A 27,987-nucleotide genomic window follows, 5' to 3' on the forward strand; every position below is an offset into this window, starting at 1 on the left:
AGGAGTTCACCTGAAGCACAGCAAAAAGGGAACAGCAGAGAATGTTGGAGGGATCATGCCTGCGAGGGCTCAGTGCTGGCCTTCAGGAAGGAAGTGTTGGAACAGTGGCTTTGTGGTGGGAAGTCACGAGTTCAGCACTTCCCCTCTGTTTCTGGCAAAGATTTGTGTGTGTGTGGCCAGCATGGACACAGCATGGGGCTGAGGAAGCGGCTGGGAACAGGGCACCCTGCACCATGGACACAGCTCCTTCCTCTGCCAGGTCTCTTTGGATAAGAGGTAATTAAATGTGCAACTTGTAGAGAATTTTTCCATTTATGTGACCAAGCATTTTTGCTTAGGAATGCTGTCTTCTGTGTGCTTCAGTTTGGACTATAGTCACAGCAAAGTTTATTCTTTTCCCTCTTCTTTTTAGTTTTGTTTGGTTTTTTGTTTGTTGGTTTTTTTGCTTTTCACCTTTCATAAGTGACTTTTGTGTGGGTATCCACATAGGCTATGGAATAGTTAACAGGAAAAGAGGATTACATCGAGTTCCATTTCCACTGGTTTCTCCTCTGTCCCCGGCAATCACGGCTTTGCTGCCGTACAGAGCAATCCCTGTGCACTGGCAGATTTATGCCACAGGGGAGAGTCCTCTGCACATCACATCCCTGCCGCGCCGGGCGCACGGGGATTCTGTCACTGAGCTGTCCTTCTCACTGATCACTTTAATCCTATTGCCTTTTTCATTATTGGTTCACACTCACAGGCTCCCATGTTGTGTTTTTGTCTTTAGAAAAGAGAATACAAAAAAGATCCAGGGACTTTTTTTTTACCTCTGAAGTCTTCAGCACCACTCCGGACTAGGCACTGGTTTCTCTCCATTTTTGTGTTCATTCTGCTGTAGGTCTGACCTCTGGCTACAGCTTGTTTTATTTGCACTGGCTTAGCAAATAGATATTGATCTCTCTTTCATTTCCAATTTGTGTTTCTTTGTTACTTTGGGGTTTCCTCCCCTCTTCCTGGAGAGAATAAATGCTTAAAATCATGTTCTTTTTCTTCTTCTTTTTTTTTTTTTAATTAATTAAATGCAATGATGGCATACCTTAAAGGCAGGAGACAGGAATTTGTTGAATTTTCAGGTCGATCCTGTCATGTCAATGCTGGCAAACGTTCATCTCCAGAGGCTCATGCCTAAGTGTGCTTTCAAACCAGACGTGAAAAGAGATACTCATAAATAAAGGTTTTTCCCCCTTAAATTCCACAATAAAACACAGATTTCATTTCTCCAGCCCCCAAAGGGCCCCAGCATGCAGAGCTGCAGAAGTCTGAATATAGAGAGCAGGCAGCAAAAAAGCCACTCCTTTCTGTCTTGTGTTTGCACTCACAGCTGTGACAGCACTTCACCCATCTCCCCCTGGCCCTGGGGGTTTCAGTGGTGCCCTGTGAGCTCAAGCTGCCTGACGTGTTGTGGGACACATCCCTGCAGAGCCCCACCATCCAGCCATGCTGCACTTCCTCTGGGACAGCATCACCCTGCAGACATTCCTCATCTCTCTCTTCGTCTTCCTGCTCGTCGCAGACTACATGAAGAACAGAAATCCAAGGAATTTCCCTCCCACTCCCTTCCGCCTTCCCTTTTTGGGGCACATCTATCTCATGGACTTCAAAGATCCCGCGGTCATGGTGCGGAAGGTATGTGGGTAATGAGCAGTATGGGGAAGGGATGGAGGCATTGCAGCCACACATCCCTGGCCATGCAGAAAAAGGATAACCCAAACCCATTCCCCTCATCAATGACATTTACCTGAGTACAAGCAGGGTGACAGCTGTGGAGTGATTCCATGGGCAAAGGTCACAGCACAATGCCACAGGTGCAGTCGCAGATGTACAAACCCCACAGGTCTGAGTGGGGGCTGGAATGGGGTGAGACAAAACCTGGAAAAACACAGGACTGAGAAATCCAAACTGCTGAGGTTCACTTGATTTATGGGGAATTAACACCATCTCCCAGTCACTGATTCAGGAAAAGAGGACAGAAAAAACCTGTGCCCTCAGGCAGAGTGCACACATTGTTTCCCCTCCCATTGTCCCTTATTGTTGCCCATGTCCCTGGACAGGGCTGTCCTGGTCTCAGCAGGAACATCCATTGCAAATTAAAACCCTTTCTATTTATGTCCTCTCCCAGCTAAGTAAAAGATATGGTGACATCTTTGGCATACACATGGGCAGCATGAAGTTTGTGATGGTAAATGGGATGCGGCTGGTGAGAGAAGTGCTCATAAACCAAGGGGACAAGTTCATGGAGCGCCCTGACTTTCCCATTGACGAGCAGGTCTTCAGCAAGATCGGTGAGTTATCCCTCAAGACATGCCTCAGCTGTAAGGTCCAAGCCTTGAGACAGCTGGAGACAGGGCAGAGCCCTGGAGCTTTTCTCTCTCAGTGGTGGATCAGCCCTGGCTCACAGGGGATGTTCCTGCCAGGCCTGGTCTCCTCCAGTGGGCACCTGTGGAAGGCACAGAGGAGGTTCACCCTGAGCACGCTCCGGAACTTCGGCTTGGGCAAGAGGAGCCTGGAGGAGCGCATCCAGGAGGAGTGCCAGTTCCTGGGGGATGTGTTTAGGGATGAACAAGGTGAGTGCCATGGCCCTCAGCAGCTGTGAAGGCAGGAACTGCTAGGGCATCTTACAATTTCACTGCATACTGAAAAATACCCCACCTTGCAAGGGATGCTACAACCCTGCTAGCATCCCTGCTCCTTCCTGCAGGTGCTTTGCCTTCCAGCTGGCTGGGGAACCTCACCCACAGCATTATTCACAGCCCACCTTCAGCCTGCTCCTCTCTTGGAAATATTGTGTGTGCATAAACACTAATGTTTCCAATGAATTCCAATGACATCCTGCAGACCTTGCTCTCCAAAGTAAACATATCCATAAGCTGATTGAACTGGGACCATTGGGGTTGCCCTGCCAAGTCTGTCCAGCACTTGGAGCCAGCCAGGCACCCCAGGACAGCACTGATATAGGACAGTGCCTATTAAGGGCCACTCATTTAATTCATATTTCCTGACTCTTTTACCTCTGATACTTATTTTCTTCTTTTCTGAGAAGAGCCTATTTTTTTCTTCTCCAGGGAATCCTTTCAACCCTCAGCTTAAAGTGACTAATGCTGTTGCAAATGTCATTTGCTCCCTCATCTTTGGCAATCGGTTTGACTACCATGACGAGGATTTCCAAAGTCTGCTGAAGCTGATGTATGAAATGACTGTCCTCCACGGATCCATCACAAGCCAGGTACAGCCCTCCTGCCACTAACCCAGGGCCATCGTTTCTTCTCTGGGATCAACCTCAAAAGTCACAGTGTTGTCATCACCAAACCTGTCATTCCCTGCTCCTTTCACAGGTTACACGTCTGGCATTTCTGTCTTCCATCTGTTTCAGTTGTGCCATGCTCACACTGCTTTCTCTCACCAAAATTCACTTTTCCTGCCCACTGATTGCCAGCCTGCCTGCTGAAATAATGAGTAACACACAAGTTACCCCATAATGAGAATTTTCTTCTGGAAGAGAGCTCTTTCCACTAGCTCCAGACATTCAGCAAGTGCAATTGCAGTCTAAAGTCTTGATGTCGGAAGAGTATTTAAAATCCTTTACTCAATTTCTATTTCTCCTTTTGTGTTCAAAGCTCTACAACAATTTCCCATCTATAATGAAGTACTTACCTGGAGCCCACCATACCATTATTAAAAACTGGAGGTTATTGAGAAAATTTATGCAAGAGCAGATCAACAAACACAAGGAGGACTGGAACCCCTCAGAGAGCCGGGACTACATTGACAGCTACCTGCTGGAGATCTCCAAGGTCAGCAATTGTGAGAAAACTCTCCTGGAGTGGGGCTCAGAAATCAGAAGGGATGAGAAATGAGCTCAGATTTTCCATCTGAGCTGCCTGTGTGGCCTTTGATGAGCTCAGGACATACAGCAGGTTTATCCCATAAGGAGGATGGGGATGCAGGGATGGCAGCAGCTTCTGGCAAAATCCTGAGGGTGCTCTGGACCAAGCCTGGTGCCAGGACACCCTCACTGCTCCTGTGACACTAACACATCTTCTCATGAAGGACCATGACAGTGACACCTTCCGTGAGGAACACCTCATGGCATGCACACTGGACCTGATGTTTGCTGGGATTGAGACCACGTCCTCAACCCTCCGCTGGGCTTTGCTGTTTATGGCCATACATCCAGAAATTCAAGGTACAGTTCACAAGAAATTGGTTTTCCCTGGCTTTTATCCCTCACAACTTTGTGAGAGACCAGTCTGGAATGTCCCCACACTCACACAAGAGGTGTAAACAATGGCCCAGGTCCCTTGGTAGACCCTCACAGTAACAACCTTGTACTGGTCCAAGGGTTTTTTCCCTGGGCTCATTCCTGCTCTTTCCCCCAGCACGGGTGCAAGCTGAGATTGATGCAGTCATTGGCCAGGCACGGCCACCAGCCCTGGAGGACAGGAACAACCTGCACTACACCAATGCTGTCATCCACGAAGTGCAGAGGAAAGGCAATGTCGTCCCTTTCAATGTGCCGAGAATGGCATCAGAGGACGCCTATGTGGATGGTTACTTCATCCCAAAGGTAAATTCTGGAGTGCTGGGTCTCAGGAACACTCCCAGCTCCTCAGCCACTCTGCCACACCAGGTCCCTCCTGTGGAGTCCCTGCCCTGTCCAGAGTTCACTCCTGCTGAACATGGAATTTTGCCATGCAATGTTCTCCAGCACCCTAAATGGTGCCACACCCCCACATTGAATACCATATCCCAGCTCCTACAGGGACTTTGGCCCAAGATTACAACAGATAAAAATGATGCTGATTTGGGAAAAATGGAGATATGTTACTGCACCTCCAAACAGATAAGAAGTACAAAATCTGGGCCTGCAGTGGGGCATTGCACAAATAATTTCAGTAGAATTTGACTAAGGATGTTCTTCTTCCATCTTCTTCCACTCTCCTCTCCATGTTCTTCGTGGAAGATAAAACTGCCCCTCATGTTGTCAGTGCTAAAGCAAGTGTGATTTGTTTTTCTTTTTTCTTATTAGGGCACTGGTATAATGGCTAACTTATCCTCTCTGATGTTTGACAAGAATGAATGGAAAACCCCTGAGCATTTTAACCCCGAGCATTTTCTGAAGGATGGGAAATTCTGGAAAAACGAGTATTTTATACCATTTTCTCTGGGTAAGATTTGCTGAATTATGTGCACATGTGGGCTTGGGTTTCCAACTGCAGGGTGGAGAGAGAGAGGAAATTAGCAATGGAAAGGGCAGATGCACCCTGAGAGGTGCTGCTCAAAATGCTCCCATGGCCTCCCCAAAGCACCACGACCACACTTGGAGCCCTTTTCTGTCTCTTTTCACAAGCACAGAAGAGAAATGAGGATGAACAAAAAAGCATGTACAGTAATTTTGCAACTATAATGTGCACTCTTTTGACTAAAATTTTGGCCCGACCCTGGAAGTGCGGCTTATGGTCTGGAGCGCCTTATATATGGACAAAGGAAATTTTGCAACCCAGAAGTGCGGTCTGCGCGCGCTGAACCGCAGCCGAAACAAACCCCAAACACTGACAATGTGTCTAGGGTTACAATACAGAATGTGATCAATGTATCTATTCTATCACCATCTGTTGTGACCATGTCGGGCAGTGATATTTATCTCTGTCGGAGATACTCTGTTAATGGGCCATCCATTGAAACAAGGTGGGGCATTGTTCTTTATCTTTTCACGACCAATTCTTCCTTCAGGGAGTTATCTTCTGCTAATGGCCCACTGAGTCCCACTGTGTGACTGATAAAATTACTGCATCCCACTGAGAGTTGCTCCAGAAAGAGGGGACAGCCAAGCCTTTCTTACCTAGATAAAAACTGAAATTCTAGGACACCGATTAGTCCCTTCTCTACTGGACTCTAGAAAAAAACGAGATTTCTCCACATCACCACTGGACCTCCAGAGGGAAACTGCACCTTCTACAAGACCACTGCTTCAACTAAACCACATCTGTCACTGCAAGAAGACTGCAGCCACTATTTAATCAAACTGTTACCAACACCCTGCCTCTCGGGGTGTCAAGTTGTACTCTGACTTTATCAGGGTTTGGAGTTTGTTTCTTTGTAGTACTGTATTTCTATTTTAATTTCCCTAGTAAAGAACTGTTATTCCTAATTCCCATATCTTTACCTGAGATCCCCTTGATTTAAAACTGTAATAATTCAGAGGGAGGGGGTTTATGTTCTCCATTTCAAAGAGGAGCTCCTGCCTTTCTTAGCAGACACCTGTCCTCCAAACTAAGACACAAAGTCAGAGTACAACCTCACACCCCATCAGGGTGACACCCGTCAGGCAGGGTGTTGGTAGCAGTCCCATTAAATGGTGGCTACAGTCCTCCTGGAGTGACAGATGTGGTTCAGATGAAGCAGTGGTCTTGTAGAAGGGTGCAGCCTCCCTCCAATGGCCCAGCGATGATATGAAAAAAAAGTTCTCCCCTGGAGTCCAGGGAAAAGAGGGTGACTTGGTGTCCCAGAATTTCAATTTTTATCTAGGTAAGAAAGGTTTGGCTGTCCCCTCTTTCTGGAGCAACGATCAGTGGGATAAAGTAATTTTATCAGTCACACAGTGGGACTCAATGGGCCATTAGCAGAAGATAACTCCCTGGAAGAAGGATGGGGTTGCAAAGACAAAGAACAATGCCCTACTGGTTTCAATGGATGGCCCATTAGCAGAGTATCTCCCATGGAGATAAAGATCACTGCCCCACCTGGTCACAACAGATGGTGACAGAATAGATACATTGATCACATCCTGTATTGTAACCCAAGACAGCACAGCTGGTGTAATTGTTACTAATTCATTACAGTGTTGGGCACGGATCCTTGCTGCAAAAAGAAAAGTGCGCCTTATACTCCGGTGCGCCTTATATATGGACAAAGTTCAGAAATTTCCCGACTCCCGGAGGTGCGCCTTACAATCTGGTGTGCCATATAGTCGCGAAATAACTGTGCATTCCAGAGACGTTAGGAGCAGCTTCACTGAGCACTTCACTCTGTGCTCCTGCTCCCACAGGGCTGAGCTCACCAGGGGCCTGACTGTTGCCACCACAGGGTTCCCCCACCAGCAGCTTCCCTGGAAAAGTTGCTTTTAGCACCTGCTTCCCACACCAGCAGCACACATCTCCTCTGTCAACTCTTTTTGCTGAGCTCTCCCAGCATGGACACATCCAGGTCATGCGTGTGGTGAATTGTCCTCACCAAGTCATGCAATTTGGGAGGCAGACCATGCTATAGTGTCAAAGCCATTATTGGGAATCTTGGTTTGGGTTGAAAAACTCACCCAGGAATGGGGTAACACAGCTGGAGCGCAGTCCTAAGGGCAGGCAGAAGCATTTTCAGCAGCACAAGCACAGTCTGAGGATGCTGTGGGTCATTGTCTCCACAGGGAAGCGTTCCTGCCTGGGCGAGCTGCTGGCCCGTTCCGAGCTCTTCCTCTTCTTCACCTCCCTGCTCCAGAAATTCACCTTCCAGGCACCCCCTGACACCAAGCTCAGCCTCCAGCCCATGATAGGCATTGCAATGGCCCCAAAGCCCTACAAGATCTGTGCTGTGCCTCGGTAGGGAAGCCTTGGCCACTGTCCTCACATGGAGATTCTTTTGTCAGGGGTGCTGAAGAAAAGCCCTTGGCAGCTCATGGAGAGGCTGGGTGGTTTAGTTCTTTCAAGGCAGTTGCAAAACCTTTTCTTTTACAAGTAGACCTTGCACTCTGTATCCCATGATGATGTGATCCTGGGATCACCCTGGGAGCTACCAGGGCATTATTAGGCTTGCCCGATGGCACTGTAAATTAATCAGGGTCTTGGGTCTTTCCTAATTTTATGATGGATGGCCATGGTTCACCTTGGCAAAATGAGGGACACTAGAGTCTGCACTGTAGAAGCTGTGGCTGGGTATAGTGGGACAGCAACAGCAGCCTTTGTTTAATAACATTAACAGAAATATTAATCTGGCATTTCCTTAATAAGTACTTCTCTAAAAAACAGTCACTCTCTAACACCTGTCTCATACATTAATAAATGGTTATCAAAGCATTTTTATCATGAAGTGTTCTGCAAAGTGAAGACCACCCTAAGGTCATTTCCAGAACAGGCTGTGGTCTTTTGGTCATGCCCTGTGTCTCTGTCCCTGCACTGCAGGAGGCTGGCACTGTAAAACCAAAGGCAATTCTTACAGAAGTGATGGAAAAAATGACCCTGACAGCACAGCTGGAATTCCAATATGCAAAATCCTCCGTTTACCTGCCCAGTCTCATAGAGTGGCTACTGTGTCCAGGGGCAGCAGGGTGGTTATACTGCACGCAACAGTCTGATGAGGAGAAGGGTCCATGGAAAATAATAGCAACAAGTTACTATTTTGAACCATCATCTACGCAATGAAACAGTTCCAACATTGGCAACCAATGGTTAGCACCAGTAAATGCACTGAACTGGGAAACAGCTGCACCACAAGGAGCCTGTTGAGGCCTCCAGGCAGAAGCTGCAACTTCCAGGAGCAGGATGGGGACTGCCCCAGGAAATCAGCACAGCACCAGGAACACATAGCTCCAGCTCCTGCTCTCCTGCTGAGGAAATGAGCAGAGAGTCATCTTTTCCTCTTTTCAGTTTTCCCTGGAGTACAGCTCACCTCTTGCTAGAGGAAGCAAATTTCTCCCAGGTGAACCCAGCTCCTGGCACAGCTCCTTCAGCACCTGCTGGGTGAGGGGTTCTGCCACCTCCTCTGATTTTCTGTGCCAGTGGAATGTAGAGTTTGGACTGAGACACTGTTCCTGTTACTTGAGGCTTCTCACAGACCCGTGAGGGGGAGAAGTGAGAACATGTGCTGGGACACAAACCAGACCATTTATTAAATGCAGACTTGTCTCATCCCCTCCATGGGAGAACATGGTCAGCCCCAGCCCTCCAACCCCTCCTCTCCTCATGCCAGCTGCCCTCCAACTTGATGCTGGCACAGGCTCCCACACCTCCCCTTCCCAGCAGAAACAAGAAAGCCATTTGACTTGCTAAACCTGATATCCTTTCTTTTCCTTGCCTGAGAGAAGCTGTAGGGGAAGGCTGTGAGGGTTGCATGCCTGGAATTGACTGGGCACAGTAGGAATTTTCTGCTGTGTGAACACTACTCCCTAAACAATTCCAGTTCACAGGTGTCTTCACAGGTGTCATCTGACTGTTTCGTGGGACTTTTTTCCCCAGTGCTTCCCTAAGATTCCCATTTCCTTTCCCAAGCTCTATCCAAAAGCTTCCTCCATAGGCCTCTCCTGGGTTACTTAAATTCCAAAAGGAGATTGCATTTCACAGGCTTCTTGAATATTTTACCCCCTCGACCAAAACCATTTCTCACCTGTGAGTGACCTCAGCTCCTCCTTTCCATTGCACTCAGGGCTTTAGTTCTGCATTCCTCTTCCAGGGACAGCCCTCACCTGAACACACAGAACTCCTGCTGCAGTGCTTGGCTCTTCAGGAGCTGCCAGAAAGCTGCAAGCCAACAGAGTCAGGACTGAATACATCCTGCAGCTCAGCTCAGGCAGCTTGCACTGCTGAGCACTTCTTCCCTTCTCCCTCACACACAGGCACGTTTTGGTGTTCAGTGTCTGAAAGTGCTTTTATGTTCTTCAGTACTGGCTTCACACTCTCTGGGCCAGGCCCTTCCACACTGGGGAACCAGTACAGCTCCTCATACTCAGATCTTCACTCTGGAGGGCTGAAGGCTGCCAGCTCTTCACCAACAGCATTTCTGGGCTGGGCTGGTGCTCAGGGAATGAGAGCTGACAATGGGACAGAGATTGGAGCACATCAATCACCTGCAGAGCAAGCTGGACATGGCAGACAGTTCTCTTCTCAGAATAAAAGCAAGAACAGTGATTTAGAGCTGTACCTGTCCTCTGTGTCCTCTCAGGTGGGGCTGAGAACAGGCAGAGACTCTCACCTACCTCAGCAGCAATAATTACTGAGGTCACTCTACAGCTCATGTGCAGAGGGCTTGAATCTTTTCACTTCACAAGGCCCCTTGCCCTGCTGTGGGACAACTGTGTGTGGGCTGAGCAGAGGGAGGGAGCTTTGGGTGGGAGGAATGAACTGGAAACAGCAGAGAGCAGCACATGTGATTACATCCATACAACACTTGTGACTCTTCCCTTCACCTCATTCCTGCTCCCTGCTATCAATCTGACAAAATTCATGGATTTAAAAGCCTTGTTGCCAAATTTCCACTGTCAGCAATTCCCAGGAAGGTGTTTGCCAGCTGCAAAAGAACAGTTTGATGTTGGCTTTCCCTATCACTCAGCAGGACCTAACACTGCAGCACTCAAACAGCCAAGGGATTCTGAGGTGTCCCTGCTCAGAGGGAGCAGCTGGCCTTGGACACAAGCTCTAGAATCACGACTCTGCATCAATTTGGAGTTTCAGGTGGCCACAGCCAGTCCTGAGCCTCAGGTGTGCTTGGGCTCAGGTTGGGGACACTCCCTGCAGCACCACATTGCTGCTGTAGGATGGAAATCACAGAATCAAGGAATAGTTTGTCTTGAAAGGGACCTTAAAGATCAAGTCCTCTGCCATGGGGAGGGACACCTTTCATGGAATCTGGTTGCTCCAAGCGCCATCCTTCCTGGCCTTGGACACTTCCAGGGATAAAAAGGATCTAAGCAGAGATCTCTGCAGTAGCAGCAAGTATGTTTTGGATCTCAAAGAATATATGGAAATTTTAATTAGGAAGCTACAGGGAAGTAGAAGCAGCTTCTACCAAAGCCCGACCCAAATGCAATGGCACAGGGAGTTGTGCTTCCAGCAGGTCTGGAAGGGCTATAAAAATATGATACAGGAATCTCATATTAGAAAAGCAAAAGGATTGTGCTAGTAACATACAAATCAGAAAAGATGCAGTAAAATAATCCCCTGAGGTTGCAGAGGAGGAGTTCACCTGAAGCACAGCAAAAAGGGAACAGCAGAGAATGTTGGAGGGATCATGCCTGCGAGGGCTCAGTGCTGGCCTTCAGGAAGGAAGTGTTGGAACAGTGGCTTTGTGGTGGGAAGTCACGAGTTCAGCACTTCCCCTCTGTTTCTGGCAAAGATCTGTGTGTGTGTGGCCAGCATGGACACAGCGTGGGGCTGAGGAAGCGGCTGGGAACAGGGCACCCTGCACCATGGACACAGCTCCTTCCTCTGCCAGCTTTCTTTGGGTAAGAGCTAATTAAATGTGTAAATTGTAGAGAATCTTTCCATTTATGTGACCAAGCATTTTTGCTTAGAAATGCTGTCTTCTGTGTGCTTCAGTTTGGACTATAGTCACAGCAAAGATTATTCTTTACCCTCTTCTTTTATTTTTGTTTGGTTTTTTGTTTGTTGGGTTTTTTTGCTTCTCACCTTTCAAAAGTGACTTTTGTGTGGGTACCCACATAGGCTATGGAATAGTTAACAGGAAAAGAGGATTACATCGAGTTCCATTTCCACTGGTTTCTCCTCTGTCCCCGGCAATCACGGCTTTGCTGCCGTACAGAGCAATCCCTGTGCACTGGCAGATTTATGCCACAGGGGAGAGTCCTCTGCACATCACATCCCTGCCACGCCGGGCGCACGGGGATTCTGTCACTGAGCTGTCCTTCTCACTGATCACTTTAATCCTATTGCCTTTTTCATTATTGGTTCACACTCACAGGCTCCCATGTTGTGTTTTTCTCTTTAGAAAAGAGAATACAAAAAAGATCCAGGGACTTTTTTTTTCACCTCTGAAGTCTTCAGCACCACTCGGGACTAGGCACTGGTTTCTCTCCATTTTTGTGTTCATTCTGCTGTAGGTCTGACCTCTGGCTACAGCTTGTATTATTTGCACTGGCTCAGCAAATAGATATTGATCTCTCTTTCATTTCCAATTTGTGTTTCTTTGTTACTTTGGGGTTTCCTCCCCTCTTCCTGGAGAGAATAAATGATTGAAGTAATCTTCTTTTTCTTCTTCTTTATTTTTTTTTTAATTAAATGCAATGATGGCATACCTTAAATGCAGGAGACAGGAATTTGTTTAATTTTCAGGCCGATCCTCTCATGTCACTGCTGGCAAACGTGCATCTCCAGGGTCTCTTGACCAAGTGTGCTTTCAAAGCAGAGGTGAAAACAGATATTCACAAAAACAGGTTTCTCCCCTTTAAATTCCGCAATAAAACAGAGATTTGACTTCTCCAGCTTCCCGGGGTAAGGGTTGTACAGAACATGTGTATGCCATCACTCCAGTGGCTCTACTGCACCTCTGTGCCTTGTCATCAGCACTGCACAGTCCCACCAGCCACTGATGACACCAAAAGAGAGAAAAGCAACCCAAAACATCCCCAGAGGAGGAGTGGGCAGCTGATGACTGTGAAGGGCAAAGTGCTGCTGTTCCCTACTTCTTTAAAAGTAAAACATACCATAAACATCAAAATTCCACGTGGTCCATGTGCATGAGCACCTCCCTGACCCAAAGCTGCCCCTGGGTGGGAAATGCAGCAGATCCTGCTGGCAGCTGCCCCCAAACGGCCCCAGCCTGCAGAGCTGGGCACCTGCATTGGCTTCTCAGCTATCACCCAAAGGACAAGGCAGGTGGGGAGGGATGGCTGGAGAGCTCGAGGCATGGCTGGAGGCAGCTGCTCTGCCTGCACTCGTCTGGTGGAGATGAGAAAATGATGGTGCTTGGTGCTGAGTTCCAGGACAGCTGTTTGCTTACAGCCCACGTCACACACACACACGGAAACATGAAACTGAGTCAGATGGTTTGTGAAAGGTTTGTGCAACCTTATCTCACATGTCCCCTGAGACCTGGGGCTTGGCCAGTGACGCTTCAAGCTGCTGTAAACAAGGAAACTGTGCAGCTCTCGAAGCAGCTGGAGACTCCCTGGCACTGAGAAGCTGAAACTGGGACGTAGCACGGTGAGGAAAGCTGGCAAGGAGGGAGCAGGATCATCCTGAGGGATGAGCTTGTGGGAACAGCACAATGAAACTGCCAGGTTTCAATCTCAACCCACAAAGCTCATTTCTGTCCTTCAGACAAGAGCATGGAGCACTGAGGTTTAGTAAGGTACTGAGAGGAGGCTGGAGGGGAAAGTGGAAGCTGGGGGTGTTCTGGTTTGTGGTGAGTTTGTTTTTTTAAATCAGATGAATGGGAATGTTTCAGTTTAATCAAGAAGGGGTTTAATCCTTTCTGAAAGCAGGAAAAGCAGAAATCTGAATATAGAGAGCAGGCAGCAAAAAAGCCACTCCTTGCTGTCTTGTGTTTGCACCCACAGCTGTGCCAGCACATCACCCATCTCCCCCTGGCCCTGGGGGTTTCAGTGGTGCCCTGTGAGGTCAAGGTGTCTGACGTGCTGTGGGACACATCCCTGCAGAGCCCCACCATCCAGCCATGCTGCACTTCCTCTGGGACAGCATCTCCCTGCAGACATTCCTCATCTTTCTCTTCGTCTTCCTGCTCATCGCAGACTACATGAAGAACAGAAATCCAAGGAATTTCCCTCCCACTCCCTTCCGCCTTCCCTTTTTGGGACACATCTATCTCGTGGACTTCAAAGATCCTTTGGCTGCAATGCAGAAGGTATGTGGGTGGTGAGCAGTATGGGGAAGGGATGGAGGCATTGCAGCCACACATCCCTGGCCATGCAGGGAAAGGATAACCCAAACCCATTCCCCTCATCAATGACATTTACCTGAGTACAGCCAGGGGTGACAGGTGTTGAGCGATTCCATGGGCAAAGGTCACAGCACAATGCCACAGGTGCAGTCACAGATGTACAAACCCCACAGGTCTGAGTGGGAGCTGGAATGGGGTGAGACAAAACCTGGAAAAACACAGGACTGAGAAATCCAAACTGCTGAGGTTTACTTGATTTATGGCGAATTAACACCATCTCCCAGTCACTGATTCAGGAAAAGAGGACAGAAAAAACCTGTGCCCTCAGGCAGAGTGCACACATTCTCTCCCCTCCCATTCTTCCCTTATTGCTGCCCATGTCCCTGGACAGGGTTGTCCTGGTCTCAGCAGGAACATTCATTGCAAATTAAAACCCTTTCGATTTATGTCCTCTCCCAGCTAAATAAAAGATATGGTGACATCTTTGGCATGCAAATTGCCAGCATGAAGTGTGTGATAGTAAATGGGACGCGGCTGGTGAGGGAAGTGCTCGTAAACCAAGGGGACAAGTTCATGGAGCGCCCTGACTTTCCCCATGAAATCGACATATTCAGCAAGGTCGGTGAGTTATCCCTCAAGACATGCCTCAGCTGTAAGGTCCAAGCCTTGACCATGCACAGGTCTGAGACAGCTGGAGACAGGGCAGAGCCCTGGAGCTTTTCTCTCTCGGTGGTGGATCAGCCCTGGCTCACGGGGGATGTTCCTGCCAGGACTGATCTCCTCCAATGGGCACCTGTGGAAGGCACAGAGGAGGTTCACCCTGAGCACGCTCCGGAACTTCGGCTTGGGCAAGAGGAGCCTGGAGGAGCGCATCCAGGAGGAGTGCCAGTTCCTGGGGGATGTGTTTAGGGATGAACAGGGTGAGTGCCATGGCCCTCAGCAGCTGTGAAGGCAGGAACTGCTAGGGCCTCTTACAATTTCACTGCATGCTGAAAAATACCCCACCTTGCAAGGGATGCTACAACCCTGCTAGCATCCCTGCTCCTTCCTGCAGGTGCTTTGTCTTCCAACTGTCTGTGGAACCTCACCCACAGCATTATTCACAGCCCACCTTCAGCCTGCTCCTCTCTGGGAAATACTGAGTGTGCATCAGCACTAATGTTTCCAATGAATTCAAATGACATCCTGCAGCCCTTGCTTTCAAAAGTAAACATATCCATACAGTGATTGAACTGGGACCATTGGGGTTGCCCTGCTGAGCTTGGCCGGCTCTTGCAGCCAGCCAGGCACCCCAGGACAGCACTGATATAGGACAGTGCCTATTAAGGGCCACTCATTTAATTCATATTTCCTGGCTATTTTACCTCTGATATTTCTTTTCTTCTTTTCTGAGAAGAGGTGATCTTTTTCTTCTCCAGGGAATCCTTTCAACCCTCAGCTTAAAGTGACTAATGCTGTTGCAAATGTCATCTGCTCTCTTATCTTTGGCAATCGGTTTGAATATCATGACGAGGATTTCCAAAGACTGCTGAAGCAGATGTATGAAATGACTGCCCTCCAGGGAGCTATCACAACCCAGGTACAGCCCTCCTGCCACTAACCCAGGGCCATCATTTCTTCTCTGGGATCAACCTCAAAAGTCACAGTGTTGTCATCACCAAACCTGTCATTCCCTGTTCCTTTGCACAGGTTACACGTGCCTGTCATTTCTGTCTTCCATTTGTTTCAGTTGTGCCATGCTCACACTGCTCTCTCTCACCAAAATTCTCTTTTCCTGCCCACTGATTGCTGGTCTGCCTGCTGAAATATTGAGTAACACACAAGTTACCCCATAATGAAAATATTCTTGTGGAGGAGAGCTGTTTCCACTAGCTCCAGACATTCAGCAAGTGCAATTGCAGTCTAAAGTCTTGATGTCGGAAGAGTATTTAAAGTCCTTTACTCAATTTGTATTTCTCTTTTGGTGTTCAAAGCTCTACAACAATTTCCCGTCTATAATGAAGTACGTACCTGGAGCCCACCATACCATTTTAAAACACTTGAGGTTATTGAGAAAATTTATGCAAGAGCAGATCAACAAACACAAGGAGGACTGGAACCCCTCAGAGAGCCGGGACTACATTGACAGCTACCTGCTGGAGATCTCCAAGGTCAGCAATTGTGAGAAAACCCTCCTGGAGTGGGGCTCAGAAATCAGAAGGGATGAGAAATGAGCTCAGATTTTCCATCTGAGCTGCCTGTGTGGCCTTTGATGAGCTCAGGACATACAGCAGGTTTATCCCATAAGGAGGATGGGAATGCAGGGATGGCAGCAGCTTCTGGCAAAATCCTGAGGGTGCTCTGGACCAAGCCTGGTGCCAGGACACCCTCACTGCTCCTGTGACACTAACACATCTTCTCATGAAGGACCATGACAGTGACACCTTCCGCGAGGAACACCTCATTGCCTGCACACTGGACCTGGTGTTTGCTGGGACTGAGACCACGTCCTCAACCCTCCGCTGGGCTTTGCTGTTTATGGCCATACACCCAGAAATTCAAGGTACGGTACACAAGAAATTGGTTTTCCCTGGCTTTTAGCCCTCACAACTTTGTAAGAGACCAGTTTGGAATGTCCCCACACTCACACAAGTGGTGTAAACAATGGCCCAGGTCCCTTGGTAGACCCTTACAGTAACAACCTTGTACTGGTCCAAGGGTTTTTTCCCTGGGCTCATTCCTGCTCTTTCCCCCAGCACGGGTGCAAGCTGAGATTGATGCAGTCATTGGCCAGGCACGGCCACCAGCCCTGGAGGACAGGAACAACCTGCACTACACCAATGCTGTCATCCACGAAGTGCAGAGGAAAGGCAATGTCGTCCCTTTCAATGGTCCAAGAATGGCATCAGAGGACGCCTATGTGGATGGCTACTTCATCCCAAAGGTAAATTCTGGAGTGCTGGGTCTCAGGAACACTCCCAGCTCCTCAGCCACTCTGCCACACCAGGTCCCTCCTATGCAGTCAATGTCCCTATTCTGTCCAGAGTTCACTCCTACTGAACATGGAATTTTGCCATGCAGTGTTCTCCAGCGCCCTGAATGGTGCCACACCCCCACACATGCCTTTGAGGCACAGATCCCAGATCTTACAGGGACTTTGGCTCAAGATTACAACAGATAAAAATGATGCTGATGAGGGAAAAATGGAGTTATGTAACTGCACATCCAAATAGATAAGAAGTAGAAAATCTGGGCCTGCAGTGGGGTGTTGCACAAATAATTTCAGTAGAATTTGACTAAGGATGTTCTTCTTCCCTCTTCTTCCTCTCTACTCTCCATGTTCTTCATGGAAGATAAAACTGCCCCTCCTGCTGTCAGTGTTAAAGCAAGTGTGATTTGTTTTTATTTTTTTCTTCTTAGGGCACTGTTATAATGACTAATTTAACCTCTCTGATGTTTGACAAGAATGAATGGAAAACCCCTGAGCATTTTAACCCCGAGCATTTTCTGAAGGATGGGAAGTTCTGGAAAAACGAGAATTTTATACCATTTTCTCTGGGTAAGATTTGCTGAATTATGTGCACATCTGGGCTTGGGTTTCCAACTGCAGGGTGGAGAGAGAGAGGAAAATAGCAATGGAAAGGGCAGATGCAACCTGAGAGGTGCTGCTCAAAATGCTCCCATGGCCTCCCCAAAGCACCACAACCACACTTGGAGCCCTTTTCTGTCTCTTTTCACATGCACAGAAGTGAGGATGAATAAAGAAGCATGTACATTCCAGAGACCTTAGGAGCAGCTCCACTGAGGCCATCACTCTGTGCTCCTGCTCCCACAGGGCTGAGCTCACCAGGGGCCTGACTGTTGCTACCACAGGGTTCCCCCGCCAGCAGCTTCCCTGGAAAAGTTGCTTTTCGCACCTGCTTCCCACACCAGCAGCACACATCTCCTCTGGCAGCTCTTTTTGCTGAGCTCTCCCAGCAGGGACACATCCAGGTCATGCGTGTGGGTGAATTGTCCTCACCAAGTCATGCAATCTGGGAGGCAGACCATGCTATAGTGTCCAAGTCATTATTGGGAATCTTGGTTTGGGTTGAAAAACTCACCCAGGAATGGGGTAACACAGCTGGAGCACAGTCCTAAGGGCAGGCAGAAGCATTTTCAGCAGCACAAGCACAGTCTGAGGATGCTGTGGGTCATTGTCTCCACAGGGAAGCGTTCCTGCCTGGGTGAGCTGCTGGCCCGTTCCGAGCTCTTCCTCTTCTTCACCTCCCTGCTCCAGAAATTCACCTTCCAGGCACCCCCTGACACCAAGCTCAGCCTCCAGACCATGATGGGCATTACACTGGCCCCAAAGCCCTACAAGATCTGTGCTGTGCCTCGGTAGGGAAGCCTTGGCCACTGTCCTCACATGGAGATTCTTTTGTCAGGGGTGCTGAAGAAAAGCCCTTGGCAGCTCCATGGAGAGGCTGGGTGGTTTAGTTCTTTCAAGGCAATTGCAAAACCTTTTCTTTTACAAGTAGACCTTGCACTCTGTATCCCATGATGATGTGATCCTGGGATCACCCTGGGAGCTACCAGGGTATTATTAGGCTTGCCCAATGGCATTGTAAATTAATGAGGGGCTTGGGGCTTTCCTGATTTTATGATGGATGGGCATGGTTCACCTTGGCAAAATGAGGGACACTAGAGCCTGCACTGTAGAAGCTGTGGCTGGGTATAGTGGGAGAGCAATAGCAACCTTTGTTTGATAACATTAACACAAATATTACAGTAAATTCATGAATACAAGCCGCACTGAGTATAAGCCGCATCACCGGGTGTTGGCAAACATTTCGGTTTTTGTCCATAAATAAGCCGCACCCGAGTATAAGCCGCTCTGTGTTCACAGCAGGGACCTGTGTGCAACAAAGTTGCCAATTAGTAACAGAACGGCGGCAGGGCGGGGTTTACTGGCTCCGCTCGGGCCATGAGGGCTTGGGGCTGCCGACAGGGCTGGGCGGCCCAGCTCAGTGCTGCCGCTTGGCGGGGATGCTCGGGGCCGGCTGCCGCCACCGCTGGGCTTGGTCACCCCAGCCCGGCACTGCCCCACGGCGGCAGGGGGGGCACAGAGCCCACCGGCACCTGCGGCAGCCATGGGAGCTGGGGATGGAGCCTGCCTGCTCCTGCGGCGGCGGTACGCGGGGACGGGAGCCCCCTGAGCCGCGGGGCCAAGCGGAGAGAGCTGCCCGCCTTCCCCCGAGCTGCGGGGAGAAGCAGGAGAGAGCTGCCCGCCTTCCCCCGAGCTGCGGGGAGAAGCAGGAGAGAGCTGCCCGCCTTCCCCCGAGCCTTGGGGCCAGCAGGAGGGAGTTGCCTCGCCTTCACCTCCTGTGCTGCCTGCACAGAGTAGCTCCACCCACTGCGCAACAGAGTATCAATTTGTAACAACCGTGTAAATGCAGGGTGTTACTGGCAGGAGCTCGACTTTGCAGTTTGCACTGACTTGGTTTGCACTCCCAGGTTTGAAAATGTCAGAAAATTATTCACATATTGGCCGCACCTGAATATTAGCCGCATTCCCGGTATGGGAGCAAAATTTGGTCAAAACAGTGCGGCTTGTATTCATGAAATTACTGTAACCTGACATTTCCTTAATATGTACTTCTCTAAAAAACAGTCGCTCTATAACAACTGTCTCATACATTAATAAATGGTTATCAAAGCATTTTTGTCATGAAGTTTTCTGCAAAGTGAAGACCACCCCAAGACCATGTCCAGAACAGGGTGTGGGCTTTGGCCATGCCCTGTGTCTCTGTCCCTGCACTGCAGGAAGTTGGCACTGTAAAACCAAAGGCAATTCCTACAGAAGTGGTGGAAAAAATGACCCTGACAGCACAGCTGGAATTCCAATATGCAAAATCCTCCCTGTTTACCTGCCAGCCTCATGGAGTGGCTGGTGTGTCCAGGGGCAGCTGGGGCCGCCCTGAGCTGTGCCTCGTCAGTCGGTGCCAGGGGCAGGAGGGAGTGCTGGGGCCTGCGGCACAGGATTTCTGTGGCCTGTGGCTGCATTTAAAGGCTACGCCAATCTGTGAAAAATGTTTCCAATTTGAGCACATCAGTAAACCCGCGATGGCGCGATTCTGTTACTAATTTGTTACTTTGTTGCGCACGGCATAGACCCTCGCTGCAAAAAAAAAACCTGCACCTTATAGTCCGGTGTGCCTTATGTTATTTACAAAGTTGCAAAATTTGCTGACTCCCGTGCGCCTTATATTCCGGTGCACGTTATGGTCGTGAAATTACTGTATATGGAAATTCTGATTAGGAGGCTACAGGGAAGCAGAAGCGGCTTCTACCAAAGCTCAACCCAAGTGGGATGGCACAGGGAGCTGTGCTTCCAGCAGGTCTGGAAGGGCTGTAAAAACATGATACAGAAATTTCATATTAGAAAAGCAAAAGGATTGTGCAAGTAACATACAAATCAGAAAAACTGCAATAAAATAATCCCCTGAGGTTGCAGAGGAGGAGTTCACCTGAAGCACAGCAAAAAGGGAACAGCAGAGAATGTTGGAGGGGCCGTGCCTGTGAGGGCTCAGTGCTGGCCCTCAGGAAGGAAGTGTTGGAACAGTGGCTTTGTGGTGGGAAGTCACGAGTTCAGCACTTCCCCTCTGTTTCTGGCAAAGATTTGTGTGTGTGTGGCCAGCATGGACACAGCGTGGGGCCGAGGAAGCAGCTGGGGACAGGGCACCCTGCACCATGGACACAGCTCCTTCCTCTGCCAGGTCTCTTTGGATAAGAGGTAATTAAATATGCAACTTGTAGAGAATCTTTTCATTTATGTGACCAAGCATTTTTGCTTAGAAATGCTGTCTTCTGTGTGCTTCAGTTTGGACTATAGTCATAGCAAAGATTATTCTTTTCCTTCTTGTTTTTATTTTTGTTTGGTCTTTTGTTTGTTGTAGTTTTTGCTTCTCACCTTTCATAAGTGACTTTTGTGTGGGTACCCACATAGGAATGGAATAGTTAACAGGAAAAGAGGATTACATCGAGTTTCATTTCCACTGGTTTCTCCTCTGTCCCCGGCAATCACGGCTTTGCTGCGGTACAGAGCAATCCCTGTGCACTGGCAGATTTATGCCACAGGGGAGAGTCCTCTGCACATCACATCCCTGCCACGCCGGGCGCACGGGGATTCTGTCACTGAGCTGTCCTTCTCACTGATCACTTTAATCCTATTGCCTTTTTCATTATTGGTTCACACTCACAGGCTCCCATGTTGTGTTTTTGTCTTTAGAAAAGAGAATACAAAAAAGATCCAGGGACTTTTTTTTCACCTCTGAAGTCTTCAGCACCGCTCGGAACTAGGCACTGGTTTCTCTCCATTTTTGTGTTCATTCTGCTGTAGGTCTGACCTCTGGCTACAGCTTGTGTTATTTGCACTGGCTTAGCAGATAGATATTGATCTCTCTTTCATTTCCAATTTGTGTTTCTTTGTTACTTTGGGGTTTCCTCCCCTATTCCTAGAGAGAATAAATGATTGAAGTCATCTTCTTTTTCTTCTTTTTTTTTTTATTTAAATGCAATGATGGCATACCTTAAAGGCAGGAGACAGGAATTTGTTCAATTTTCAACTGGATCCTCTCATGTCAATGCGGTCAAACGTTCATCTCCAGGGTCTCTTGCCTAATTGGGCTTTCACACCAGAGGTGAAAAGAGATATTCTCAAAAACAGATTTCTCCTCTCTAAATTCCACAATATAACAGAGATTTGACTTCTCCAGCTCCCCAGGGGTAAGGGTTGTGGAGAACATGTGTATGCCATCACTCCAGTAGCTCTGCTGCTCCTCTGTGGCTTGTCATCAGCACTGGACAGTCCCACCAGCCACTGATGACACCAAAAGAGAGAAAAGCAACCCAAATCATCCCCTAGAGCAGGAGGGGCCAGCTGATGGCTGCAAAGGGCAAAGTGCTGCTGCTCCCTGCTTCTTTCAAAGTAAAACATACCATAAACATCAAAACTCCACGTGGTCCATGTGCATGAGCACCTCCCTGACCCAGAGCTGCCCCTGGGTGGGAAATGCAGCAGATCCTGCTGGCAGCTGCCCCCAAAGGGGCCCAGCCTGCAGAGCTGGGTACCTGCATTGGCTTCTCAGGACCTTGGTGAGCTCTGTGGGGCTTTGGGAGCAGCTATCACCCAAAGGACAAGGCAGGTGGGGAGGGATGGCTGGAGAGCTCGAGGCATGGCTGGAGGCAACTGCTCTGCCTGCACTCGTCTGGTGGAGATGAGAAAATGATGGTGCTTGGTGCTGAGTTCCAGGACAGCTGTTTGCTTTCAGCCCACGTCACACACACATACGGAAACATGAAACTGAGTCAGATGGTTTGTGAAAGGTTTGTGCAACCTTATCTCACATGTCCCCTGAGACCTGGGGCTTGGCCAGTGACGCTTCAAGCTGCTGTAAACAAGGAAACTGTGCAGCTCTCGGAGCAGCTGGAGACTCCCTGGCACTGAGAAGCTGAAACTGGGACGTAGCACGGTGAGGAAAGCTGGCAAGGAGGGAGCAGGGTCATCCTGAGGGACGAGCTTGTGGGAACAGCACAATGAAACTGCCAGGTTTCAATCGCAATCCACAAAGCTCATTTCTGTCCTTCAGACAAGAGCATGGAGCACTGGGGTTTAGAAAAGTACTGGGGGGGGCTGGAGGGGAAAAGGGAAGCTGGGGGTCGTCTGGTTTGTGTGAGTTTTTTTGGTTTTTAGTCAGATGATGGGGAATATTAGTAGGCAGCAAAAAGCCACTCCTTTCTGTCTTGTGTTTGCACCCACAGCTGTGCCAACACATCACCCATCTCCCCCTGGCCCTGGGGGCTTCAGTGGTGCCCTGTGAGCTCAAGCTGCCTGACGTGCTGTGGGACACATCTCTGCAGAGCCCCACTATCCAGCCATGCTTCACTTCCTCTGGGACAGCATCTCCCTGCAGACATTCCTCATCTTTCTCTTCGTCTTCCTGCTCATCGCAGACTACATGAAGAACAGAAATCCAAGGAATTTCCCTCCCACTCCCTTCCGCCTTCCCTTTTTGGGGCACATCTATCTCGTGGACTTCAAAGATCCTTTGGCTGCAATGCAGAAGGTATGAGGGTGGTGAGCAGCATGGGGAAGGGATGGAGGCATTGCAGCCACACATCCCTGGCCATGCAGGGAAAGGATAACTCAAACCCATTCCCCTCATCAGTGACATTTACCTGAGTACAAGCAGGGTGACAGGTGTGGAGCGATTCCATGGGCAAAGGTCACAGCACGATCCCATAGGTGCAGTCACAGATGTACAAACCCCACAGGTCTGAGTGGGGGCTGGAATGGGGTGAGACAAAACCTGGAAAAACACAGGACTGAGAAATCCAACCTGTTGAGGTTTACTTGATTTATGGGGAATTAACACATCTCCCAGTCACTGATTCAGGAAAAGAGGACAGAAAAAACCTGTGCCCTCAGGCAGAGTGCACACATTGTCTCCCCTCCCAATCTTCCCTTATTGTTGCCCATGTCCCTGGACAGGGCTGTCCTGGTCTCAGCAGGAACATTCATTGCAAATTAAAACCCTTTCGATTTATGTCCTCTCCCAGTTAAATAAAAGATATGGTGACATCTTTGGCATGCACATGGCCAGCATGAAGTTTGTGATGGTAAATGGAATGCGGCTGGTGAGAGAAGTGCTCGTAAACCAAGGGGACAAGTTCATGGAGCGCTCTGACTTTCCCCATGATGAGGACATATTCAGCAAGGTCGGTGAGTTATCCCTCAAGACATGCCTCAGCTGTAAGGTCCAAGCCTTGACCATGCACAGGTCTGAGACAGCTGGAGACAGGGCAGAGCCCTGGAGCTTTTCTCTCTCAGTGGTGGATCAGCCCTGGCTCACAGGGGATGTTCCTGCCAGGACTGATCTCCTCCAGCGGGCACCTGTGGAAGGCACAGAGGAGGTTCACCCTGAGCACGCTCCGGAACTTCGGCTTGGGCAAGAGGAGCCTGGAGGAGCGCATCCAGGAGGAGTGCCAGTTCCTGGGGGATGTGTTTAGGGATGAACAGGGTGAGTGCCATGGCCCTCAGCAGCTATGAAGGCAGGAACTGCTAGGGCCTCTTACAATTTCACTGCATGCTGAAAAGTACCCCACCTTGCAAGGGATGCTACAACCCGGCTAGCATCCCTGCTCCTTCCTGCAGGTGCTTTGGCTTCCAGCTGGCTGGGGAACCTCACCCACAGCATTATTCACAGCCCACCTTCAGCCTGCTGCTCTCTGGGAAATATTGTTTGTGCATAAACACTAATGTTTCCAATGAATTCCAATGACATCCTGCAGGCCTTGCTTTCCAAAGTAAACATATCTATAAGCTGATTGAACTGGGACCATTGTTGTTGTCCTGCCAAGTTTGGCCAGCTCATGGAGACAGGCAGGCCCCCCAGGACAGCACTGACATAGGACAGTGCCATTTACAGTAATTTCACAACCATAAGGCGCATCGGACTATAAGGTACACTTTTTTTTTTGCAGCGAGGCTCTGCCCTCAGCTCCCCCTGTGCGGGTGCTGGCCGAGGCCCTGCCTCAACCCAGCAGCCATTGGCCCCCGGGCCTGCCTGTACCTGGCGGGGCCAGGCTATGTCCGCCGCCACTCCGTGCAGCGTCCCCGGGGTTGGGCTATGTCCGCCACCACTCTGTGCAGTGTTCCTGGGGCCCCACTGCTCCGGGAGTTCCCCGGTGCTCTGGATGTCACCTGCCCCGCTGGCGCACCGGGAACCCCGCTCTGCCAGTGCACTCTGGCAGTCCCCTGGCGCTTGGGTTGACCCGATACCGGCAGGCTCGCCCCATGCCTCCGCTGCCCTGATGCCAGCGGGCTTGCCCCATGCCGCTGCTGCCCCGATTCCGGCAGCTTTCCCTGCCACGCGCGGGGGCCGCCCCGATGCCGGCGGGCCTGCCCCACGGGACCACCTCCCCGATGTGGGCGGCTTTGCCCCCAGCCCGGGCTGCGCCGCCGCACTTTCCCCCACCCTGTGAGGCTGCTGCTCCGATGCCGCCGGGCTCAACCCAGCCCGGTGCTGGCCTGATGCCGCCGCTGGGCGGGCTCTGCTCAGCTGGGGATTGTTGCGGGCTCGCACTGCCGGAGTGGCAAATGTCGCAACTTTGGGCATCAGATATGGCGCACCGGATTATAAGGCGCACATTCGGGTTCAAGGGACAATTTTAGTCAAAAGGGTACGGCTTATAGTCGTGAAATACTGTAATTCATATTTCCTGACTACTTTACCTCTGATATGTATTTTCTTCTTTTCTGAGAAGAGCTGATCCTATTCTTCTCCAGGGAATCCTTTCAACCCTCAGCTTAAAGTGACTAATGCTGTTGCAAATGTCATCTGCTCCCTCATCTTTGGCAATCGGTTTGAATACCATGACGAGGATTTCCAAAGACTGCTGAAGCTGATGTATGAAATGACTGCCCTCCAGGGAGCTATCACAACCCAGGTACAGCCCTCCTGCCACCAACCCAGGGCCATCATTTCTTCTCTGGGATCAACCTCAAAAGTCACAGTGTTGTCATCACCAAACCTGTCATTCCCTGTTCCTTTGCACAGGTTACACGTGCCTGTCATTTCTGTCTTCCTTCTGTTTCAGTTGTGCCATGCTCACACTGCTTTCTCTCACCAAAATTTAGTTTTCCTGCCCACTGATTGCCAGCCTGCCTGCTGAAATAATGAGTAACACACAAGTTACCCCATAATGAGAATTTTCTTCTGGAGGAGAGCTGTTTCCACTAGCTCCAGACATTCAGCAAGTGCAATTGCAGTCTAAAGTCTTGATGTCGGAAGAGTATTTAAACTCCTTTACTCAATTTGTATTTCTCCTTTTGTGTTCAAAGCTCTACAACAATTTCCCGTCTATAATGAAGTACGTACCTGGAGCCCACCATACCATTGTTAACAACTGGAGGTTATTGAAAAAATTTATGCAAGAGCAGATCAACAAACACAAGGAGGACTGGAACCCTTCAGAGAGCCGGGACTACATTGACAGCTACCTGCTGGAGATCTCCAAGGTCAGCAATTGTGAGAAAACCCTCCTGGAGTGGGGCTCAGAAATCAGAAGGGATGAGAAATGAGCTCAGATTCTCCATCTGAGCTGCCTGTGTGGCCTTTGATGAGCTCAGGACATACAGCAGGTTTATCCCATAAGGAGGATGGGGATGCAGGGATGGCAGCAGCTTCTGGCAAAATCCTGAGGGTGTTCTGGACCAAGCCTGGTGCCAGGACACCCTCACTGCTCCTGTGACACTAACACATCTTCTCATGAAGGACCATGACAGTGACACCTTCCGTGAGGAACACCTCATTGCCTGCACACTGGACCTGGTGTTTGCTGGGACTGAGACCACGTCCTCAACCCTCCGCTGGGCTTTGCTGTTCATGGCCATACATCCAGAAATTCAAGGTACAGTTCACAAGGAAATTGGTTTTCCCTGGCTTTTATGGCTCACAAACTTTGTGAGAGACCATTTTGGAATGTCCCCCACACTCACACAAGTGGTGTAAACAATGGCCCAGGTCCCTTGGTAGACCCTCACAGTAACAACCTTGTACTGGTCCAAGGGTTTTTTTCCCTGGCTCATTCCTGCTCTTTCCCTCAGCCCGGGTGCAAGCTGAGATTGATGCAGTCATTGGCCAGGCACGGCCACCAGCCCTGGAGGACAGGAACAACCTGCACTACACCAATGCTGTCATCCACGAAGTGCAGAGGAAAGGCAATGTCGTCCTTTCAATGGTCCAAGAATGGCATCAGAGGACGCCTATGTGGATGGCTACTTCATCCCAAAGGTAAATTCTGGAGTGCAGGGTCTCAGGAACACTCCCAGCTCCTCAGCCACTGTGCCACACCAGGTCCGTCCTGTGCATGTCCCTGCCCTGTCCAGAGTTCACTCCTGCTGAACATGGAATTTTGCCATGCAATGTTCTCCAGCGCCCTGAATGGTGCCACACCCCCACACATGCCTTTGAGGCACAGATCCCAGATCTTACAGGACTTTGGCCCACGATTACAACAGATAAAATGATGCTGATGGGGGAAAAATTGAGTTATGTAACTGCACGTCCAAACAGATAAGAAGTAGCAAATCTGGGCCTGCAGTGGGGCGTTGCACAAATAATTTCAGTAGAATTTGACTAAGGATGTTCTTCATCCCTCTTCTTCCACTCTCCTCTCCATGTTCTTTGTGAAAGATAAAACTGCCCCTCCTGCTGTCAGTGTTAAAGCAAGTGTGATTTGTTTTTCTTTTTTTCTTCTTAGGGCACTGTTATAATGACTAATTTAACCTCTCTGATGTTTGACAAGAATGAATGGAAAACCCCTGAGCATTTTAACCCCGAGCATTTTCTGAAGGATGGGAAGTTCTCGAAAAATGAGAATTTTATACCATTTTCTCTGGGTAAGATTTGCTGATTATGTGCACATCTGGGCTTGGGTTTCCAACTGCAGGGTGGAGAGAGAGAGGAAAATAGCAATGGAAAGGGCAGATGCAACCTGAGAGGTGCTGCTCAAAATGCTCCCATGGCCTCCCCAGGCACCACGACCACACTTGGAGCCCTTTTCTGTCTCTTTTCACATGCACAGAAGTGAGGATGAATAAAGAAGCATGTACATTCCAGAGACCTTAGGAGCAGCTCCACTGAGGCCATCACTCTGTGCTCCTGCTCCCACAGGGCTCAGCTCACCAGGGGCCTGACTGTTGCCACCACAGGGTTCCCCCGCCAGCAGCTTCTGTGGGAAGTTGCTTTTAGCACCTGTTTCTCACACCAGCAGCACACATCTCCTCTGGCAGCTCTTTTGTTGAGCTCTACCAGCATGGGAACATCCAGGTCATGCGTTGTGGGCAGATTGTCTTCACCACATCACGCAATTTGGGAGGCAGACCATGCTATAGTGTCAAAGCCATTATTGGGAATCTTGGGTTTGGGTTGAAAAACTCACCCAGGAATGGGTAACACAGCTGGAGCACAGTCCTAAGGGCAGGCAGAAGCATTTTCAGCAGCACAAGCACAGTCTGAGGATGCTGTGGGTCATTGTCTCCACAGGGAAGCGTTCCTGCCTGGGCGAGCTGCTGGCCCGTTCCGAGCTCTTCCTCTTCTTCACCTCCCTGCTCCAGAAATTCACCTTCCAGGCACCCCCTGACACCAAGCTCAGCCTCCAGTCCATGATGGGCATTACACTGGCCCCAAAGCCCTACAAGATCTGTGCTGTGCCTCGGTAGGGAAGCCTTGGCCACTGTCCCTCACATGGAGATTCTTTTGTCAGGGGTGCTGAAGAGAAGCCCTTGGCAGCTCCATGGAG

At 49.5% G+C, this 27,987-nt stretch overlaps 3 protein-coding genes across 3 annotated transcripts; all 3 read left to right on the plus strand.

Annotated features, from left to right (window-relative positions):
* Window positions 1-187: 187 nt before the first annotated feature.
* LOC116999950 (cytochrome P450 2J2-like) lies at window positions 188-8,108 on the plus strand. The gene is made up of 10 exons (XM_033067125.1): window positions 188-276; window positions 1,367-1,671; window positions 2,165-2,327; window positions 2,460-2,609; window positions 3,108-3,268; window positions 3,660-3,836; window positions 4,093-4,228; window positions 4,422-4,609; window positions 5,072-5,210; window positions 7,463-8,108. Exons 2-10 carry the CDS (start codon window positions 1,483-1,485, stop codon window positions 7,636-7,638), a joined length of 1,479 nt encoding a protein of 492 aa, XP_032923016.1. The 5' UTR covers window positions 188-276; window positions 1,367-1,482; the 3' UTR covers window positions 7,639-8,108.
* On the plus strand, window positions 188-18,469 carry LOC116999951 (cytochrome P450 2J2-like). Its single transcript, XM_033067129.1, has 10 exons — window positions 188-276; window positions 13,322-13,626; window positions 14,122-14,284; window positions 14,433-14,582; window positions 15,081-15,241; window positions 15,636-15,812; window positions 16,069-16,204; window positions 16,398-16,585; window positions 17,062-17,200; window positions 17,850-18,469. The coding sequence occupies exons 2-10, from the start codon at window positions 13,438-13,440 to the stop codon at window positions 18,023-18,025; spliced, it is 1,479 nt and encodes a 492-aa protein (XP_032923020.1). The 5' UTR covers window positions 188-276; window positions 13,322-13,437; the 3' UTR covers window positions 18,026-18,469.
* A 1,482-nt stretch (window positions 18,470-19,951) lies between these two features.
* Window positions 19,952-27,921, plus strand: LOC116999953 (cytochrome P450 2J2-like). Its single transcript, XM_033067130.1, is given in 11 exon segments — window positions 19,952-20,416; window positions 22,444-22,748; window positions 23,242-23,404; window positions 23,553-23,702; window positions 24,971-25,131; window positions 25,526-25,702; window positions 25,959-26,094; window positions 26,291-26,410; window positions 26,413-26,477; window positions 26,947-27,085; window positions 27,732-27,921. Coding segments are annotated over 10 exon segments (1,476 nt in total). The 5' UTR covers window positions 19,952-20,416; window positions 22,444-22,559; the 3' UTR covers window positions 27,908-27,921.
* Window positions 27,922-27,987: the final 66 nt, after the last annotated feature.

The sequence above is a fragment of the Catharus ustulatus genome, chromosome 9 (genome assembly GCF_009819885.2).
Source record: "Catharus ustulatus isolate bCatUst1 chromosome 9, bCatUst1.pri.v2, whole genome shotgun sequence".
Taxonomy (NCBI): Eukaryota; Metazoa; Chordata; class Aves; order Passeriformes; family Turdidae; genus Catharus; species Catharus ustulatus.

Excerpts from the sequence above, each read along its gene's own strand:
- LOC116999950 (XM_033067125.1), top strand. The coding sequence starts at position 1,483 with ATGCTGCACTTCCTCTGGGACAGCATCACCCTGCAGACATTCCTCATC. Across the intron at positions 3,837-4,092 it reads ACCTGCTGGAGATCTCCAAG|GACCATGACAGTGACACCTT; the intron begins GTCAGCAATTGT and ends CTTCTCATGAAG. Across the intron at positions 4,610-5,071 it reads ATGGTTACTTCATCCCAAAG|GGCACTGGTATAATGGCTAA; the intron begins GTAAATTCTGGA and ends TTTTCTTATTAG.
- LOC116999951 (XM_033067129.1), top strand. The coding sequence starts at position 13,438 with ATGCTGCACTTCCTCTGGGACAGCATCTCCCTGCAGACATTCCTCATC. Across the intron at positions 15,813-16,068 it reads ACCTGCTGGAGATCTCCAAG|GACCATGACAGTGACACCTT; the intron begins GTCAGCAATTGT and ends CTTCTCATGAAG. Across the intron at positions 16,586-17,061 it reads ATGGCTACTTCATCCCAAAG|GGCACTGTTATAATGACTAA; the intron begins GTAAATTCTGGA and ends TTTTCTTCTTAG.